General features: G+C 47.4%; 1 protein-coding gene across 6 annotated transcripts in view; it reads left to right on the top strand.

Annotated features, from left to right (window-relative positions):
• STARD10 (StAR related lipid transfer domain containing 10) overlaps positions 1-19,455 on the top strand; it is an 87,328-nt gene that overhangs the window by 40,143 nt on the left and 27,730 nt on the right. For all 6 annotated transcript variants that reach the window (XM_073548478.1, XM_073548483.1, XM_073548480.1 and 3 more), the window contains one exon: positions 18,836-18,983. In XM_073548478.1, the coding sequence (XP_073404579.1) occupies positions 18,836-18,983 (148 nt within the window). The remainder of the gene's footprint in view (positions 1-18,835; positions 18,984-19,455) is intronic.

Genomic DNA, 19,455 nt, shown 5'->3' on the forward strand with positions numbered 1-19,455 from the left:
GCAAGGCCCACCTAGCCTGTCTAGGGTTCAAGCGTTTAGCCGACTCTAGGTAAATCAAATTCTTGTGGTCAGTGAGGACCACAACTTGATGTTTAGCTCCCTCCAACCAATGTCTCCACTCCTCAAATGCCCATTTCATGGCCAACAGTTCCCGATTCCCCACATCATAGTTACGTTCAGATGGAGAGAACTTTCGGGAAAAGAAAGCACAGGGATTCATTTTAGATGTTACAGGATCCTTTTGGGACAAAACAGCGCCTGCACCAATCTCAGAAGCATCCACCTCTACCTGGAACGGGAGTGAGACATCAGGTTGCCGCAAAACCAGGGCGGAGGTAAATCTTCGCTTCAGCTCCTGAAAGGAAGCAACAGCCTCAGGAGACCAATTCAACACATCAGCACCCTTCTTAGTCAGATCAGTCAATGGCTTGGCAATACTAGAAAATTTTGCTATAAATTTCCGATAAAAATTAGCAAAACCCAAAAACTTCTGGAGGGCCTTCAAAGAAGTGGGCTGAACCCAATCATAAATGGCCTGTACCTTGGCCGGGTCCATTTCAATAGTTGACCGAGACAAAATAAATCCCAAAAATGAAATCCTCTGTACTCCAAAAAGGCATTTCGATCCTTTGACATACAGGGAATTCTCCCTCAAGATCCGGAACACAGTCCGAATATGTTCCACATGAGAATCCCAATCCTTGGAGAAGATCAAAATATCATCCAGGTAAATAATCAAAAATTTATCGACAATGTCTCGGAAAATATCGTTCATGAAGCACTGGAAGACAGAAGGGGCATTAGTGAGCCCAAAAGGCATCACCAGGTACTCAAAATGTCCCTCCGGAGTATTAAACGCCGTCTTCCATTCATCCCCCTGCTTAATGCGGATAAGATTATACGCCCCCCTGAGGTCAAGCTTGGTAAACCAGCAAGCACCTCTAACTCTAGAGAATAGATCCGAAATCAGGGGTAACGGATACTGATATTTAATAGTAATTTTATTGAGGGCACGATAATCAATACAAGGCCTTAAAGAACCATCTTTTTTGGCCACAAAAAAAAACCGGCACCTAAGGGTGAAGAGGATGGTCTAATATGACCCTTCTCCAACGCCTCCTTAATATAGGACCACATAGCCTCGTGCTCGGGTACAGATAAATTGAAGAGCCGACCCTTGGGAAATTTACACCCCGGGCTTAGTTCAATTGCACAGTCATAACTCCTATGAGGAGGCAAAGACGCAGACTCATTCTCACTAAATACATCATAAAAGTCCGCCAAATAGTCAGGAACATCATGCGACTGGGGAGAGGTGGAGAAAACAGGAGCCTCACTAAAGGTACACCGACAACCCCAACTCACCACAGACACAGATTTCCAATCCAAAACTGGATTATGAATTTGCAACCAGGGAAACCCCAGAACAACGGCATCATGCAGACCATGCAATACCAAAAATCTGCAATTTTCTTGATGGTCTGGGGCGACCCGCATGACCACCTGGGTCCAAAACTGAGGTTTATTTTTAGCTAAAGGAGTAGCATCAATCCCCCTCAAAGGGATAGGCGTCTGCAGAGGTGTCATCGGAAATCCACAACGTTTAGCAAAATCCAAGTCCATTAGGTTTAGCGCTGCTCCTATATCCACAAAAGCCTTGGTGGAAAATGTGGACAGGGAGCAGATCAGAGTAATTGCCAGAAGAAACTTAGGTTGAACACCACCAACAGAAAACGTGTGTGCAATGCGTTTCTCTCGTTTAGGACAAACAGAAATAATATGCGAGGCATCTCCACAGAAAAAACACAACTTATTACGCCTTCTGAACTCCTGACGTTGCGCCTTAGACAAAACTCTATCACATTGCATAGGTTCAGACGTCTGTTCAACTGGTGGCAACACCTCTCGTGCAATCCTGCGTTCACGTAAACGCCGATCAACCTGAATGGCTAATGACATAGAATCGTCCAGACCAGAGGGAACAGGAAATCCCACCATAGTATCTTTTACGGCTTCTGACAAACCCTTCCGAAAGAGAGCAGCCAAGGCATTATCATTCCAGGTAGTAAGGACCGCCCACTTTCGGAACTTTTGACAGTACAACTCTGCGGAATCTCGACCCTGGTTCAATGCCAACAGGGTCTTTTCAGCCTGATCAATAGCATTAGGTTCGTCATACAACAACCCCAAAGCTTGAAAGAATGCGTTCACATTAGTCAGAATAGGATCATCTGGTTTCAAAGAAAACGCCCAATCCTGGGGATCGCCACGCAGCAAAGAGATGACAATTTTAACCTGCTGCGCGGAGCTCCCTGACGAGTTAGGCTTCAAGGCAAAAAATAATTTACAATTATTTTTGAAACTCAAAAATTTAGATCGATCCCCAAAAAATACATCAGGTGTAGGGATCTTTGGCTCAACAGCATGCGAACGAGCAAGGTAGGCGGAAATTCCCCGCACTTCCACAGCGAGCTGCTCCACATGATCAGACAATTGCTTTATCTCCATTGAGAGAGAAAAAAAAAATTCCCCCTACGGCCTCAGAGATATAGAGGAAAGAATATACACACACCTTTTTTTTTTTTTTTTTAAACACAATTCTTTCCTGCTATTGAGTACCCTAGAATCTGCGGTATGGCGGGTGATTCTGTTATGATTGAGTCACCGTAGGAGGCAAAAACAGAAATGCTAGCTAAGTCCAGAAAACCAGAGAAGTTGGCAGCTATCTGATTGCAGACCCCTGATCCTATCCACAACAACTAACAGTAGCCGTGGGGGGTTCCTACGATGCCCTAGACCCCTCGATCACAGCCGGAGAATCAAATAGGCCTAAAGAAAGAAAGGGGAAATCTAAACTGCCCCAGAGCAGACCCCAAAGCAATAGGCAGCCCCCAACATATAATGACGGTGAAGCAAGATGAAAATACTAACACAGACAGATGGATAGACTGAGCAAAGAGGGGCCCAAGCTAACTTGATAGGAAAGGACAGGAAGGCTACTGTCTGCAATCCGTGAAAAACCCTATGAAAATAAGAGCCAGCAAACTGACAGTGAAAAAGGCCCTGAAGACGCTAGGCTTCAGAAAGCTATGTCAGCACTCAGGAATATACTGAAGACAGAGCTACAGGCAAAAGGAGATTCAGCTCACCCCAGCAGGGGATGGCAGAATACTGAAAAGCAAGGAAAACAAAAAACAAAACAAAAAGGCAAAAGCCAAAACAGAAAACTTAGCTTTAGGGAGCAGGAATCAGACTGGTGTCCTAGGAGTCCACAGAGAAATCACCTGCAGGGCAGAAGGGCGTCGGCAGCCTTATATCCAGTCTGTGACTCCACTCAGCCAGTCATCCTCATTAGACTCAGGTGCCTGATAATCAGGCTTACTACCTTCCTTCACCAGAATAGGGAGTTCACCAGCCCCCAGTGACGAAGGGGAAAATGAACTCACAACAGTTGACACTGTTGTACCCTCGGACTGCAGGGCAGCTTGAACTTGTTTGGATGTTAGTCGAGGTTCTTTATCCAACATCCGCACAATCTTGCGTTGAAATCTCTTGTCAATTTTTCTTTTCCGTCCACATCTAGGGAGGTTAGCCACAGTGCCATGGGCTTTACACTTCTTGATGACACTGCGCACGGTAGACACAGGAACATTCTTGTCTTTGGAGATGGACTTGTAGCCTTGAGATTGCTCATGCTTCCTCACAATTTGGTTTCTCAAGTCCTCAGACAGTTCTTTGGTCTTCATTCTTTTCTCCATGCTCAATGTGGTACGCACAAGGACACAGGACAGAGGTTGAGTCAACTTTAATCCATGTCAACTGGCTGCAAGTGCGATTTAGTTATTGCCAACACCTGTTAGGTGCCACAGGTAAGTTACAGGTGCTGTTAATTACACAAATTAGAGAAGCATCACATGATTTTTCGAACAGTGAGAATACTTTTGTCCACCCTCTTTTTTATGTTTGGTGTGGAATTATATCCAATTTGGCTTTAGGACAATTCTTTTTGTGTTTTTTCATTTAAGACAAATTAAATGAAGATAATAATAACAAAGAATTTGTGTTTGCAATCATTTTCAGGAAGAAACTGAGTATTATCTGACAGAATTGCAGGGGTGTCAATACTTTTGGCCACAACTGTATGTGTGCTGTGTCTGCGTCGCCGGGGGGAATATTAGGAGTTAGAGGGGCGGCGAACATGGTTTCAGGAGTCTTCGGAGGAGGATGGGGACGGTCTGCGGCGTATGTGCCTACGACTGTCGTGGTTAGGGAATGTTTTGGTGGCGGTTATTTCGGTGCTAAGGGGGGGGCGTTGCGCTGGACATGGTACGCGACTGGGGGTGTGGGGCGTGTTGGCGCTGAAGCGGGGGGGTGAGCCGGGTGGGATGTGACGGAGGGGGCTTGGGTTGGCGTTGGACTGTAGCCGATTTGAGACTGAGTGTCTGGGGGTGTTGGCGGTGCACCGTCTATTATTGGGGTGTTCCTGTTGCGTGCGACCGTGCACGTGCTTGATACGTACTGCATCGGTTGCGGAGCGCGACAATCGGTCACCCTGGACCGGTCGTTGCGCTCCGCGACCGCGTTGGCGGATGTACGGCTTGACTCCGCGGCCCCCGGTGCGGACGTCGTAGCCACGTTCGCGGGGGGAACGTTGTGGGGCGAGTCGTGGACGTCTAGTGGCCTGTGCTGGGGTGGGGGCAGGGTGAGCGGGACCTAGGTCAGGCCTAGGGGAGTTGGCTGAGGGGGTTGTGGGCCACGACCTGTGGTGCGCCACGGCCTGTGCTGCGCCACGCCGGGTGGGATGGGCGGGTTGCCGCCGGCACGCTGTGTCCCCAGGGTGGATGCTCGGGCCTGGGGGAGTGGGGCATAAGATGGTGGGCCGGGGAAAAGGGGCTTGATGGCGCGGCCTGTGTGCTGTATGGGCGTGGAGGTGCGTGGTGCTTCCCTGGCCCGCGCTGCACTCTGGACAGCAGCGTGGGCCTGCGGGCCAGTAGTGGGCGGGGTTTCCCAGGCTCGCACTGAGCTCTGGGTGACAGGGCGGGCCTGTGTAGCGGAAGTGGGTGGGGCCTCCGCCACACGTGCGAGCCGGGGACCGGAAGTGACTGGAGCCCGCACAGCCGTGGAGGAGGGAGCCGGGCGTGCACTGGCCCGACGACCGACATCGCTGCGCCCCCCAGAGCGATGCGTGGGGCGGCAGAAGGAGCGCGGCGACTTGGAAGCGCCGGCTCCCCGCCGACACGCAGGCGCTCGGGAGGGCGGGAGGAGCGCGCCGAGCATCTACCCGGCGACAACGCTGCACAGCCGGCGATAGGAGCGCTGGAGGCCGAGATCGTGGGCCCCAGCGCGGTGGGGGAGGATGGACTGCCCGCCGTCTCGGCACTGGACAGAGGCAAGTACTCGCCCGAGGCGGGGAGGACTGGCAGTCCAGGGAAGGGGGCAGAGGGAGATCTGGAGAAGCTCCCCGTGTGACCCGAAAACAGGATGGGAGAGGACGGAGCCCCGGGGGACGATGGGGAGGCTAGGGGGTCGCGAGAGGGCACAGGAGGGTGAGCATCCAGGCCAGATAAGAGGTCTATAACCCATTGCTCACCTCCTGTGCTGCTCTCTGCTGCAGGGCCGCGATCATGGCTTCGGACTTGGTTGTCAGAAGGTCAGGAACAACTGCTACAACTGCTTCCAAGGGGGTCAGCCAGGGAGAATGAGGAAGATACAGACCCCGGCAACTGGGTTTAACCCTTGTAGGTGTGGCCGGACGCCCCTTCCTCTTCCTTCCTGTTGGGCGTCCAACCTAAAGCATCGCTTGGGGGGAGTAGTAGGAGGAGGGAATTGGCACCACACAGTGTTTTCTCCTAACTTTGCCATAGGGGCTCCGCAGTCCGAGGCCCGTTCACTGTGCGGTACCGTGCCTGCCATTGTATACAGTTTATATAAAGCAGAAACACACAGTATGATATCCCCCCCCACATACACAGTATGATGTCCCCCCACATACACAGTATGATGTCCCCCCACATACACAGTATGATGTCCCCCCACATACACAGTATTATGTCCCCCCCACATACACAGTATTATGTCCCCCCCACATACACAGTATGATGTCCCCCACACCTGTGTTATTCTACCTGCAGGACTGTCATCTGATCCCTCAAGGTGGCTGCGTCATCCTTCCTGAGCTGCACCCAGGAGATGATGCACTGTGCAGTGTACAGTCATGGCCAAAAGTTTTGAGAATGACACAAATATTATATTTTCACATGATCTGCTGCCCTCTGGTTTTTATGTGTGTTTGGCAGATGTTTTTATCACATACAGAAATATAATTGCAATCATATTATGAGTAACAAAAGGTTATATTGACAGAATGAGTTAATGCAGCAAGTCAATATTTGCAGTGTTGACCCTTCTTCTTCAGGACCTCAGCAATTTTCCCTGGCATGCTCTCAATCAACTTCTGGATCAAATCCTGACTGATAGCAGTCCATTCTTGCAAAATCAATGCTTTTATTTTGTCTGAATTTGAAGGTTTTTGTTTGTCCACCCGTCTCTTGATGATTGACCACAAGTTCTTAATGGGATTAAGATCTGGGGAGTTTCCAGACCATGGTCCCAAAATCTCTGTTTTGTTCCCTGAGCCATTTAGTTATCACCTTTGCTTTATGGCAAGGTGCTCCATCATGTTGAAAAAGGCATTGTTGATCGCCAAACTGCTCTTGGACGGTTGGGAGAAGTTGCTCTCGGAGGACATTCTGGTACCATTCTTTATTCATGGCTGTGTTTTTAGGCAAGACTGAGAGAGAGCCCATTCCCTTGGCTGAGAAGCAACCCCACACATGAATGGTTTCAGGATGCTTGACAGTTGGCATGAGACAAGACTGGTGGTAGCGCTCACCTGGTCTTCTCCGAATAAGCTGTTTTCCAGATGTCCCAAACAATCGAAAAGGGGATTCATCAGAGAAAATGACTTTACCCCAGTCCTCAGCAGTCCACTCCCTGTACCTCTTGCAGAATATCAGTCTGTTCATGATGTTTTTTCTGGAGAGAAGAGGCTTCTTTGCTGCCTTCCTTGAGACCAGGCCTTGCTCCAAGAGTCTCCGCCTCACAGTGCGTGCAGATGCACTCACACCTGCCTGCTGCCATTCCTGAGCAAGCTCTGCACTGCTGGTAGCCCGATCCCGCAGCTGAAACACTTTTAAGAGACGGTCCTGGCGCTTGCTGGTCTTTCTTGGGCACCCTGGAGCCTTTTTGGCAACAAGGGAACCTCTCTCCTTGAAGTTCTTGATGATGCGATAGATTGTTGACTGAAGTGCAATCTTTCTAGCTGCGATACTCTTCCCTGTTAGGCCATTTTTGTGCAGTGCAATGATGACTGCACGTGTTTCTTTAGAGATAACCATGGTTAACAGAAGAGAAACAATGATGCCAAGCACCAGCCTCCTTTTAAAGTGTCCAGTGGTGTCATTCTTACTTAATCATGACAGATTGATCTCCAGCCCTGTCCTCATCAACACCTGTGTTAATGGAGCGATCACTGAAACGATGTTAGCTGGTCCTTTTAAGGCAGGGCTGCAATGATGTTGAAATGTGTTTTGGGGGATAAAGTTAATTTTCTAGGCAAATATTGTCTTTGCAAGTAATTGCTGTTAAGCTGATCACTCTTTATAACATTCTGGAGTATATGCAAATTGTCATTAGAAAAAATGAAGCAGTAGACTTTGTAAAAATTAATATTTGTGTCATTCTCTAAACTTTTGGCCATGACTGTATATAGACAGGAGGAGTGGTACTGTGCAGTGTATATATACAGGAGGAGTGGTACTGTGCAGTGTATATATACAGGAGGAGTGGTACTGTGCAGTGTATATATACAGGAGGAGTGGTACTGTGCAGTGTATATAGACAGGCGGAGTGGTACTGTGCAGTGTATATATATACAGGAGGAGTGGTACTGTGCAGTGTATATAGACAGGCGGAGTGGTACTGTGCAGTGTATATATAAAGGAGGAGTGGTACTGTGCAGTGTATATATGCAGGAGGAGTGGTAATGTGCAGTGTATATATACAGGAGGAGTGGCACTGTGCAGTGTATATATACAGGAGGAGTGGTACTGTGCAGTGTATATAGACAGGAGGAGTGGTACTGTGCAGTGTATATAGACAGGAGGAGTGGTGCTGTGCAGTGTATATAGACAGGAGGAGTGGTACTGTGCAGTGTACATATACAGGAGGAGTGGTACTGTGCAGTGTATATAGACAGGAGGAGTGGTACTGTGCAGTGTATATAGACAGGAGGAGTGGTACTATACAGTGTATATATACAGGAGGAGTGGTACTGTGCAGTGTATATATACAGGAGGAGTGGTGCTGTGCAGTGTATATAGACAGGAGGAGTGGTACTGTGCAGTGTGTATATATACAGGAGGAGTGGTACTGTACAGTGTATATATACAGGAGGAGTGGTACTGTGCAGTGTATATATACAGGAGGAGTGGTAATGTGCAGTGTATATAGACAGGAGGAGTGGTACTGTGCAGTGTATATAGACAGGAGGAGTGGTACTGTGCAGTGTGTATAGACAGGAGGAGTGGTACTGTGCAGTGTGTATATACAGGAGGAGTGGTACTGTGCAGTGTATATATACAGGAGGAGTGGTACTGTGCAGTGTATATATACAGGAGGAGTGGTAATGTGCAGTGTATATAGACAGGAGGAGTGGTACTGTGCAGTGTATATAGACAGTAGGAGTGGTACTGTGCAGTGTATATAGACAGTAGGAGTGGTACTGTGCAGTGTATATAGACAGTAGGAGTGGTACTGTGCAGTGTATATATAAAGGAGGAGTGGTACTGTGCAGTGTATATATACAGGAGGAGTGGTACTGTGCAGTGTATATATACAGGAGGAGTGGTACTGTACAGTGTATATATACAGGAGGAGCGGTACTGTACAGTGTATATATACAGGAGGAGCGGTACTGTGCAGTGTATATATACAGGAGGAGCGGTACTGTGCAGTGTATATATATACAGGAGGAGTGGTACTGTGCAGTGTATATATAAAGGAGGAGTGGTACTGTGCAGTGTATATATACAGGAGGAGTGGTACTGTGCAGTGTATATATACAGGAGGAGCGGTACTGTACAGTGTATATATACAGGAGGAGCGGTACTGTGCAGTGTATATATACAGGAGGAGCGGTACTGTGCAGTGTATATATATACAGGAGGAGTGGTACTGTGCAGTGTATATATACAGGAGGAGTGGTACTGTGCAGTGTATATATACAGGACAGGAGGAGTGGTACTGTGCAGTGTATATATACAGGACAGGAGGAGTGGTACTGTGCAGTGTATATATACAGGAGGAGTGGTACTGTGCAGTGTATATATAAAGGAGGAGTGGTACTGTGCAGTATATATATACAGGAGGAGTGGTACTGTGCAGTGTATATATACAGGAGGAGTGGTACTGTGCAGTGTGTATATACAGGAGGAGTGGTACTGTGCAGTGTGTATATACAGGAGGAGTGGTACTGTGCAGTGTGTATATACAGGAGGAGTGGTACTGTGCAGTGTGTGTATATACAGGAGGAGTGGTACTGTGCAGTGTATATATACAGGAGGAGTGGTACTGTGCAGTGTATACAGGAGGAGCTGTACTGTGCAGTGTATACAGGAGGAGCTGTACTGTGCAGTGTGTATACAGTGGGGAAAAAAAGTATTTAGTCAGTCAGCAATAGTGCAAGTTCCACCACTTAAAAAGATGGGAGGCGTCTGTAATTTACATCATAGGTCGACCTCAACTATGGGAGACAAACTGAGAAAAAAAAATCCAGAAAATCACATTGTCTGTTTTGTTTTCATTTTATTTGCATATTATGGTGGAAAATAAGTATTTGGTCAGAAACAAAATTTCATCTCAATACTTTGTTATATATCCTTTGTTGGCAATGACAGAGGTCAAACGTTTTCTGTAAGTCTTCACAAGGTTGCCACACACTGTTGTTGGTATGTTGGCCTATTCCTCCATGCAGATCTCCTCTAGAGCAGTGATGTTTTTGGCTTTTCGCTTGGCAACACGGACTTTCAACTCCCTCCAAAGGTTTTCTATAGGGTTGAGATCTGGAGACTGGCTAGGCAACTCCAGGACCTTGAAATGCTTCTTACGAAGCCACTCCTTCGTTGCCCTGGCGGTGTGCTTTGGATCATTGTCATGTTGAAAGACCCAGCCACGTTTCATCTTCAATGCCCTTGCTGATGGAAGGAGGTTTGCATTCAAAATCTCACGATACATGGCCCCATTCATTCTTTCATGTACCCGGATCAGTCGTCCTGGCCCCTTTGCAGAGAAACAGCCCCAAAGCATGATGTTTCCACCACCATGCTTTACAGTAGGTATGGTGTTTGATGGATGCAACTCAGTATTCTTTTTCCTCCAAACACGACAAGTTGTGTTTCTACCAAACAGTTCCAGTTTGGTTTCATCAGACCATAGGACATTCTCCCAAAACTCCTCTGGATCATCCAAATGCTCTCTAGCAAACTTCAGACGGGCCCGGACATGTACAGGCTTAAGCAGTGGGACACGTCTGGCACTGCAGGATCTGAGTCCATGGTGGCGTAGTGTGTTACTTATGGTAGGCCTTGTTACATTGGTCCCAGCTCTCTGCAGTTCATTCACTAGGTCCCCCCGCGTGGTTCTGGGATTTTTGCTCACCATTCTTGTGATCATTCTGACCCCACGGGGTGGGATTTTGCGTGGAGCACCAGATCGAGGGAGATTATCAGTGGTCTTGTATGTCTTCCATTTTCTAATTATTGCTCCCACAGTTGATTTCTTCACTCCAAGCTGGTTGGCTATTGCAGATTCAGTCTTCCCAGCCTGGTGCAGGGCTACAATTTTGTTTCTGGTGTCCTTTGACAGCTCTTTGGTCTTCACCATAGTGGAGTTTGGAGTCAGACTGTTTGAGGGTGTGCACAGGTGTCTTTATATACTGATAACAAGTTTAAACAGGTGCCATTACTACAGGTAATGAGTGGAGGAAAGAGGAAACTCTTAAAGAAGAAGTTACAGGTCTGTGAGAGCCAGAAATCTTGATTGCTTGTTTCTGACCAAATATTTATTTTCCACCATAATATGCAAATAAAATGAAAAAAAAACAGACAATGTGATTTTCTGGATTTTTTTTTCTCAGTTTGTCTCCCATAGTTGAGGTCTACCTATGATGTAAATTACAGACGCCTCTCATCTTTTTAAGTGGTGGAACTTGCACTATTGCTGACTGACTAAATACTTTTTTTCCCCCACTGTATACAGGAGGAGCGGTACTGTGCATTGTGTATATACAGGAGGAGTGGTACTGTGCAGTGTGTATAGACAGGAGGAGTGGTACTGTGCAGTGTATATAGACAGGAGGAGTGGTACTGTGCAGTGTATATAGACAGGAGTAGTACTGTGCAGTGTATATAGACAGGAGGAGTGGTACTGTGCAGTGTATATATACAGGAGGAGTGGTGCTGTGCAGTGCATATATACAGGACAGGAGGAGTGGTACTGTGCAGTGTATCTAGACAGGAGGAGTGGTACTGTGCAGTGTATCTAGACAGGAGGAGTGGTACTGTGCATTGTGTATATACAGGAGGAGTGGTACTGTGCAGTGTGTATATACAGGAGGATTGGTACTGTGCAGTGTGTATATACAGGAGGATTGGTACTGTGCAGTGTGTATATACAGGAGGAGTGGTACTGTGCAGTGTATATATACAGGAGGAGTGCTACTGTGCAGTGTATACAGGAGGAGTGGTACTGTGCAGTGTATACAGGAGGAGTGGTACTGTGCAGTGTATACAGGAGGAGTGGTACTGTGCAGTGTGTATATACAGGAGGAGTGGTACTGTGCAGTGTATATACAGGAGGAGCGGTACCGTGCAGTGTATATACACAGGAGGAGTGGTACTGTGCAGTGTATATACAGGAGGAGTGGTACTGTGCAGTGTGTATAGACAGGAGGAGTGGTACTGTGTAGTGTATATAGACAGGAGGAGTAGTACTGTGCAGTGTATATATACAGGAGGAGTGGTACTGTGCGGTGTATATATACAGGAGGAGTGGTACTGTGCTGTGTATACAGGAGGAGTGGTACTGTGCAGTGTATACAGGAGGAGTGGTACTGTGCAGTGTGTATACACAGGAGGAGTGGTACTGTGCAGTGTATATACAGGAGGAGCGGTACCGTGCAGTGTATATACACAGGAGGAGTGGTACCGTGCAGTGTATACATACAGTAGGAGTGGTACTGTGCAGTGTATATATACAGTAGGAGTGGTACTGTGCAGTGTATATAGACAGGAGGAGTGGTACTGTGCAGTGTATATAGACAGGAGGAGCGGTACTGTGCAGTGTATATAGACAGGAGGAGTGGTACTGTGCAGTGTATATACACAGGAGGAGTGGTACTGTGCAGTGTATATACAGGAGGAGTGGTACTGTGCAGTGTGTATATAGACAGGAGGAGTGGTACTGTGCAGTGTATATAGACAGGAGGAGTGGTACTGTGCAGTGTATATAGACAGGAGGAGTGGTACTGTGCATTGTATATATACAGGGGAGTGGTTCTGTGCAGTGTATATATACAGGAGGAGTGGTTCTGTGCAGTGTATATATACAGGAGGAGCGGTACTGTGCAGTGTGTATATACAGGAGGAGCGGTACTGTGCAGTGTGTATATGCAGGAGGAGTGGTACTGTGCAGTGTATATATACAGGAGGAGTGGTACTGTGCAGTGTATACAGGAGGAGTGGTACTGTGCAGTGTGTATACACAGGAGGAGTGGTACTGTGCAGTGTATATACAGGAGGAGCGGTACCGTGCAGTGTATATACACAGGAGGAGTGGTACTGTGCAGTGTATATACAGGAGGAGTGGTACTGTGCAGTGTATATAGACAGGAGGAGTAGTACTGTGCAGTGTATATATACAGGAGGAGTGGTACTGTGCGGTGTATATATACAGGAGGAGTGGTACTGTGCTGTGTTTATATACAGGAGGAGTGGTACTGTGCTGTGTATATATACAGGAGGAGTGGTACTGTGCAGTGTATATATACAGGAGGAGCGGTACTGTGCAGTGTATATATACAGGAGGAGTGGTACCGTGCAGTGTATACATACAGTAGGAGTGGTACTGTGCAGTGTATATATACAGGAGGAGTGGTACTGTGCAGTGTATATATACAGGAGGAATGGTACTGTGCAGTGTATATATACACAGGAGGAGTGGTACTGTGCAGTGTATATAGACAGGAGGAGCGGTACTGTGCAGTGTATATAGACAGGAGGAGTGGTACTGTGCAGTGTGTATATAGACAGGAGGAGTGGTACTGTGCAGTGTATATACACAGGAGGAGTGGTACTGTGCAGTGTATATACAGGAGGAGTGGTACTGTGCAGTGTGTATATAGACAGGAGGAGTGGTACTGTGCAGTGTATATAGACAGGAGGAGTGGTACTGTGCAGTGTATATAGACAGGAGGAGTGGTACTGTGCAGTGTATATAGACAGGAGGAGTGGTACTGTGCAGTGTATATATACAGGGGGAGTGGTACTGTGCAGTGTATATATACAGGAGGAGCGGTACTGTGCAGTGTATATATACAGGAGGAGCGGTACTGTGCAGTGTGTATATACAGGAGGAGTGGTACTGTGCAGTGTATATAGACAGGAGGAGTGGTACTGTGCAGTGCATATACAGGAGGAGTGGTACTGTGCAGTGTGTATATACAGGAGGAGCGGTACTGTGCAGTGTATATATACAGGAGGAGCGGTACTGTGCAGTGTGTATATACAGGAGGAGTGGTACTGTGCAGTGTATATATACAGGAGGAGTGGTACTGTGCAGTGTATATAGACAGGAGGAGCGGTACTGTGCAGTGTATATATACAGGAGGAGCGGTACTGTGCAGTGTATATATACAGGAGGAGTGGTACTGTGCAGTGTGTATATAGACAGGAGGAGTGGTACTGTGCAGTGTATATAGACAGGAGGAGTGGTACTGTGCAGTGTATATAGACAGGAGGAGTGGTACTGTGCAGTGTATATAGACAGGAGGAGTGGTACTGTGCAGTGTATATATACGGGGGGAGTGGTACTGTGCAGTGTATATATACAGGAGGAGCGGTACTGTGCAGTGTATATATACAGGAGGAGCGGTACTGTGCAGTGTGTATATACAGGAGGAGCGGTACTGTGCAGTGTGTATATACAGGAGGAGCGGTACTGTGCAGTGTGTATATACAGGAGGAGTGGTACTGTGCAGTGTATATATACAGGAGGAGTGGTACTGTGCAGTGTATATATACAGGAGGAGTGGTACTGTGCAGTGTGTATATACAGGAGGAGTGGTACTGTGCAGTGTGTATATACAGGAGGAGTTGTACTGTGCAGTGTGTATATACAGGAGGAGTGGTACTGTGCAGTGTATATAGACAGGAGGAGTGGTACCGTGCAGTGTATATAGACAGGAGGAGTGGTACTGTGCAGTGTATATATACAGGAGGAGTGGTACTGTGCAGTGTGTATATACAGGAGGAATGGTACTGTGCAGTGTATATACAGGAGGAGTGGTACTGTGCAGTGTATATACAGGAGGATTGGTACTGTGCAGTGCGTATTGACAGGAGGAGTAGTATTGTGCAGTGTATATATACAGGAGGAGTGGTACTGTGCAGTGTATATATAAAGGAGGAGTGGTACTGTGCAGTGTATATAGACAGGAGGAGTGGTACTGTGTAGTGTATATAGACAGGAGGAGTGGTACTGTGTAGTGTATATAGACAGGAGGAGTGGTGCTGTGCAGTGTATAGACAGGAGGAGTGGTGCTGTGCAGTGTATATATACAGGAGGAGGGGTACTGTGCAGTGTATATATACAGGAGAAGTGGTACTGTGCAGTGTATATATACAGGAGGAGTGGTACTGTGCAGTGTATATATACAGGAGGAGTGGTGCTGTGCAGTGTATATATACAGGAGGAGTGGTGCTGTGCAGTGTATATATATACAGGAGGAGTGGTACTGTGCAGTGTATATATATACAGGAGGAGTGGTACTGTGCAGTGTATATATACAGGAGGAGTGGTGCTGTGCCGTGTATATATACAGGAGGAGTGGTACTGTGCAGTGTATATATATACAGGAGGAGTGGTACTGTGCAGTGTATATATACAGGAGGAGTGGTACTGTGCAGTGTATATATACAGGAGGAGTGGTACTGTGCAGTGTATATATATATATATACAGGAGGAGTGGTACTGTGCAGTGTATATATACAGGAGGAGTGGTACTGTGCAGTGTATATATACAGGAGGAGTGGTGCTGTGCAGTGTATATATACAGGAGGAGTGGTGCTGTGCAGTGTATATATATACAGGAGGAGTGGTACTGTGCAGTGTATATATATACAGGAGGAGTGGTACTGTGCAGTGTATATATACAGGAGGAGTGGTGCTGTGCCGTGTATATATACAGGAGGAGTGGTACTGTGCAGTGTATATATATACAGGAGGAGTGGTACTGTGCAGTGTATATATACAGGAGGAGTGGTACTGTGCAGTGTATATATACAGGAGGAGTGGTACTGTGCAGTGTATATATATATACAGGAGGAGTGGTACTGTGCAGTGTATATATACAGGAGGAGTGGTACTGTGCAGTGTGTATATACAGGAGGAGGGGTACTGTGTGATCTACATTCTGAGATCTCTACCTCGTGTTTGTGTGATCTGTGGATCATCAGTGTAATCCGGTTTTCTGGAGATTTCGCCAGGAGTTTCGCTTCCTGAACGTTCTGGACGTCATCTGTATACATAATTGTCTTAAATTGTCCATCATCCACTTCCATCTGGATGTCCCCGAATCCCACAATCCACCGTGCCGCACCGGAAGTACACCGATCGCCATTTTGGCACACCCAAGTGATGCCGCTGGGATCCCAGTTGCTGCTCTGATCCAGGCCACCGCTGCGATCCCGACCGCCGCTCGGATCCAGGCTGCCGCTGCGATCCCGACCACCGCTGGGATCCCGGCCGCCACTCGGATCCCGGCTGCCACTCGGATCCAGGCTGCTGCTGCGATCCCGACCACCGCTGGGATCCCGGCCGCCACTCGGATCCCAGCTGCCACTCGGATCCAGGCTGCCGCTGCGATCCCGACCACCGCTGGGATCCCGGCCGCCACTCGGATCCCAGCTGCCACTCGGATCCAGGCTGCTGCTGCGATCCCGACCGCCGCTGTGATCACAAGGCTGTGAAAGGGGTGTAACAAGGGGGTATAACGACAGGGGTGTAATGAGGGATGCCGCCGCTGGACCCCCTCCAGGACCCACCACCTGACTACACGCTCTGGATCCTGCCGCTGCCTGCCCACCCACCTCTGTGCAGTCACAGCCGGCAGGAAAGACCGCGGATTGAGGCCTGTGCTGGAGATTGGGTGCAGTCATCCTCTGGTGGCGCCGCACACCATCTCCAGCACAGGCCGCAAAACACCATCTTTCCTGCCGGTCGTGACTGCACAGAGGTGGGTGGGCCGCCACCCCAGAGCCACAAAGCTGCCCCCATCGTGATGTTACTGCCCTCCCAATGCCATAGGGCACATCTAGTTTGTACATTAAGACGTGAGCTAAATAAAGGAACCCGTGCGCGAGAGAAAGAGAAATTCAGGGTTAAAACTGCTCCCGGCTTTCACCTCCCGCGCATGCGCAGTTAAAAATAGCGGACCGTCAACCCAAAAAAAGTTGCAGTGTCCGTCTGGTCCGCCCAGGAGCCGCTAAATTTCTCACGGATCCGTCAAATGATGGACCCAACGGACGACCATCAGCCAAAATCCGCCACTTTTTGGGGGGATCCGTTTTTTAATAAAATTGGCGGATTTTGACTGATGAACAAAAACGGATGTGTGAAACAGACCTCACCGAGCAAACTCTTAATTCATGACACTTATAGCAGCGACTGATGCTGTCTATATACTGGAACTGTATGTATAGTGACCGCGCTCTGCCTGATCTCTGTACCGATAGGATATAGGCGCCGTATATACTGTGGCTATATGTATAGTGACCGCGCTCTGCCTGATCTCTGTACTGATAGGATATAGGTCCTGTATATACTGTGGCTATATGTATAGTGACCGCGCTCTGCCTGATCTCTGTACTGATAGGATATAGGTCCTGTATATACTGTGGCTATATGTATAGTGACCGCGCTCTGCCTGATCTCTGTACTGATAGGATATAGGCGCCGTATATACTGTGGCTATATGTATAGTGACCGCGCTCTGCCTGATCTCTATACTGATAGGATATAGGTCCTGTATATACTGTGGCTATATGTATAGTGACCGCGCTCTGCCTGATCTCTGTACTGATAGGATATAGGTCCTGTATATACTGTGGCTATATGTATAGTGACCGCGCTCTGCCTGATCTCTGTACTGATAGGATATAGGCGCCGTATATACTGTGGCTATATGTATAGTGACCGCGCTCTGCCTGATCTCTATACTGATAGGATATAGGTCCTGTATATACTGTGGCTATATGTATAGTGACCGCGCTCTGCCTGATCTCTGTACTGATAGGATATAGGTCCTGTATATACTGTGGCTATATGTATAGTGACCGCGCTCTGCCTGATCTCTGTACTGATAGGATATAGGTCCTGTATATACTGTGGCTATATGTATAGTGACCGCGCTCTGCCTGATCTCTGTACTGATAGGATATAGGCGCCGTATATACTGTGGCTATATGTATAGTGACCGCGCTCTGCCTGATCTCTATACTGATAGGATATAGTTCCTGTATATGCTGAGGCTATATGTATAGTGACCGCGCTCTGCCTGATCTCTGTACCGATAGGATATAGGCGCCGTATATACTGAGGCTACATGTATAGTGACCGCGCTCTGCCTGATCTCTGTTCCGATAGGATATAGACCCTGTATATACTGTGGCTATGATCTCTATACTGATAGGATATAGTTCCTGTATATACTGAGGCTATATGTATAGTGACCGCGCTCTGCCTGATCTCTATACTGATAGGATATAGTTGCTGTATATACTGTGGCTATATGTATAGTGACCGTGCTCTGCCTGATCTCTGTACCGATAGGATATAGGCGCTGTATATACTCAGGCTACATGTATAGTGACCGCGCTCTGCCTGATCTCTGTACCGATAGGATATAGACCCTGTATATACTGTGGCTATGATCTCTATACTGATAGGATATAGTTCCTGTATATACTGTGGCTATATGTATAGTGACCGCGCTCTGCCTGATCTCTATACTGATAGGATATAGGTCCTGTATACACTGAGGCTATATGTATAGTGACCGCGCTCTGCCTGATCTCTATACTGATAGGATATAGGTCCTGTATACACTGAGGCTATATGTATAGTGACCGCGCTCTGCCTGATCTCTGTACCGATAGGATATAGTTCCTGTATATACTGTGGCTGTATGTATAGTGACCGCGCTCTGCCTGATCTCTATACTGATAGGATATAGTTCCTGTATATACTGTGGCTGTATGTATAGTGACCGCGCTCTGCCTGATCTCTATACCGATAGGATATAGGTCCTGTATACACTGAGGCTATATGTATAGTGACCGCGCTCTGCCTGATCTCTATACTGATAGGATATAGGTCCTCTATACACTGAGGCTATATGTATAGTGACCGCGCTCTGCCTGATCTCTGTACCGATAGGATATAGTTCCTGTATATACTGTGGCTGTATGTATAGTGACCGTGCTCTGCCTTATCTCTGCAGTGTCGGATGGATTGTAAGGACGTGTCCGCTGAGGTCCTTTATGACATTCTACACGACGTGGAATATCGTAAGAAGTGGGACACCAATGTCATCGAGACTTTCGATATTGGGAAGCTGACCGTGAATGCAGATATTGGATATTATTCATGTAAGTCTGTAATTGCATGATTGCAGTTCCCGCTTCCTATTTCCCTTCTTAAAGATCTTCTGCATCAGCTGAGGCATATATTATAAGATATAACTTAATATTGTGAGGCGTAGAGAGGCAAATCTAGGTTTTCCTGCACCTGTGGCAATAATTCAGTTTAATGCCGCCTTCTATGCAAAACTTTGAGGTTTGAGTAGCCATGTGACAGCTCATATGCAATTTACATACTTAGTCATATGCTGAAAAGCTGCTCCTCCTAAGTCTCAAAATAATCATAAAAAAAACTACAACCCCTGCATTATTGAGAGAAGCGGGGAGAGAGGCTAGTTGGCATCACCAGAACCACATTCAGTACATGAATCACCATCAGTACAGAAATATATTACCTGAATCGTCATCGCTACATGAGCCCATCACAGAACCATCGTGACTAAATGAATGTGTCACCTGAACCATCATGACTACATGAATG

Source organism: Dendrobates tinctorius, unplaced genomic scaffold, assembly GCF_039654945.1.
Source record: "Dendrobates tinctorius isolate UK_male_01 unplaced genomic scaffold, ASM3965494v1 ptg000157l, whole genome shotgun sequence".
Classification (NCBI taxonomy): Eukaryota; Metazoa; Chordata; class Amphibia; order Anura; family Dendrobatidae; genus Dendrobates; species Dendrobates tinctorius.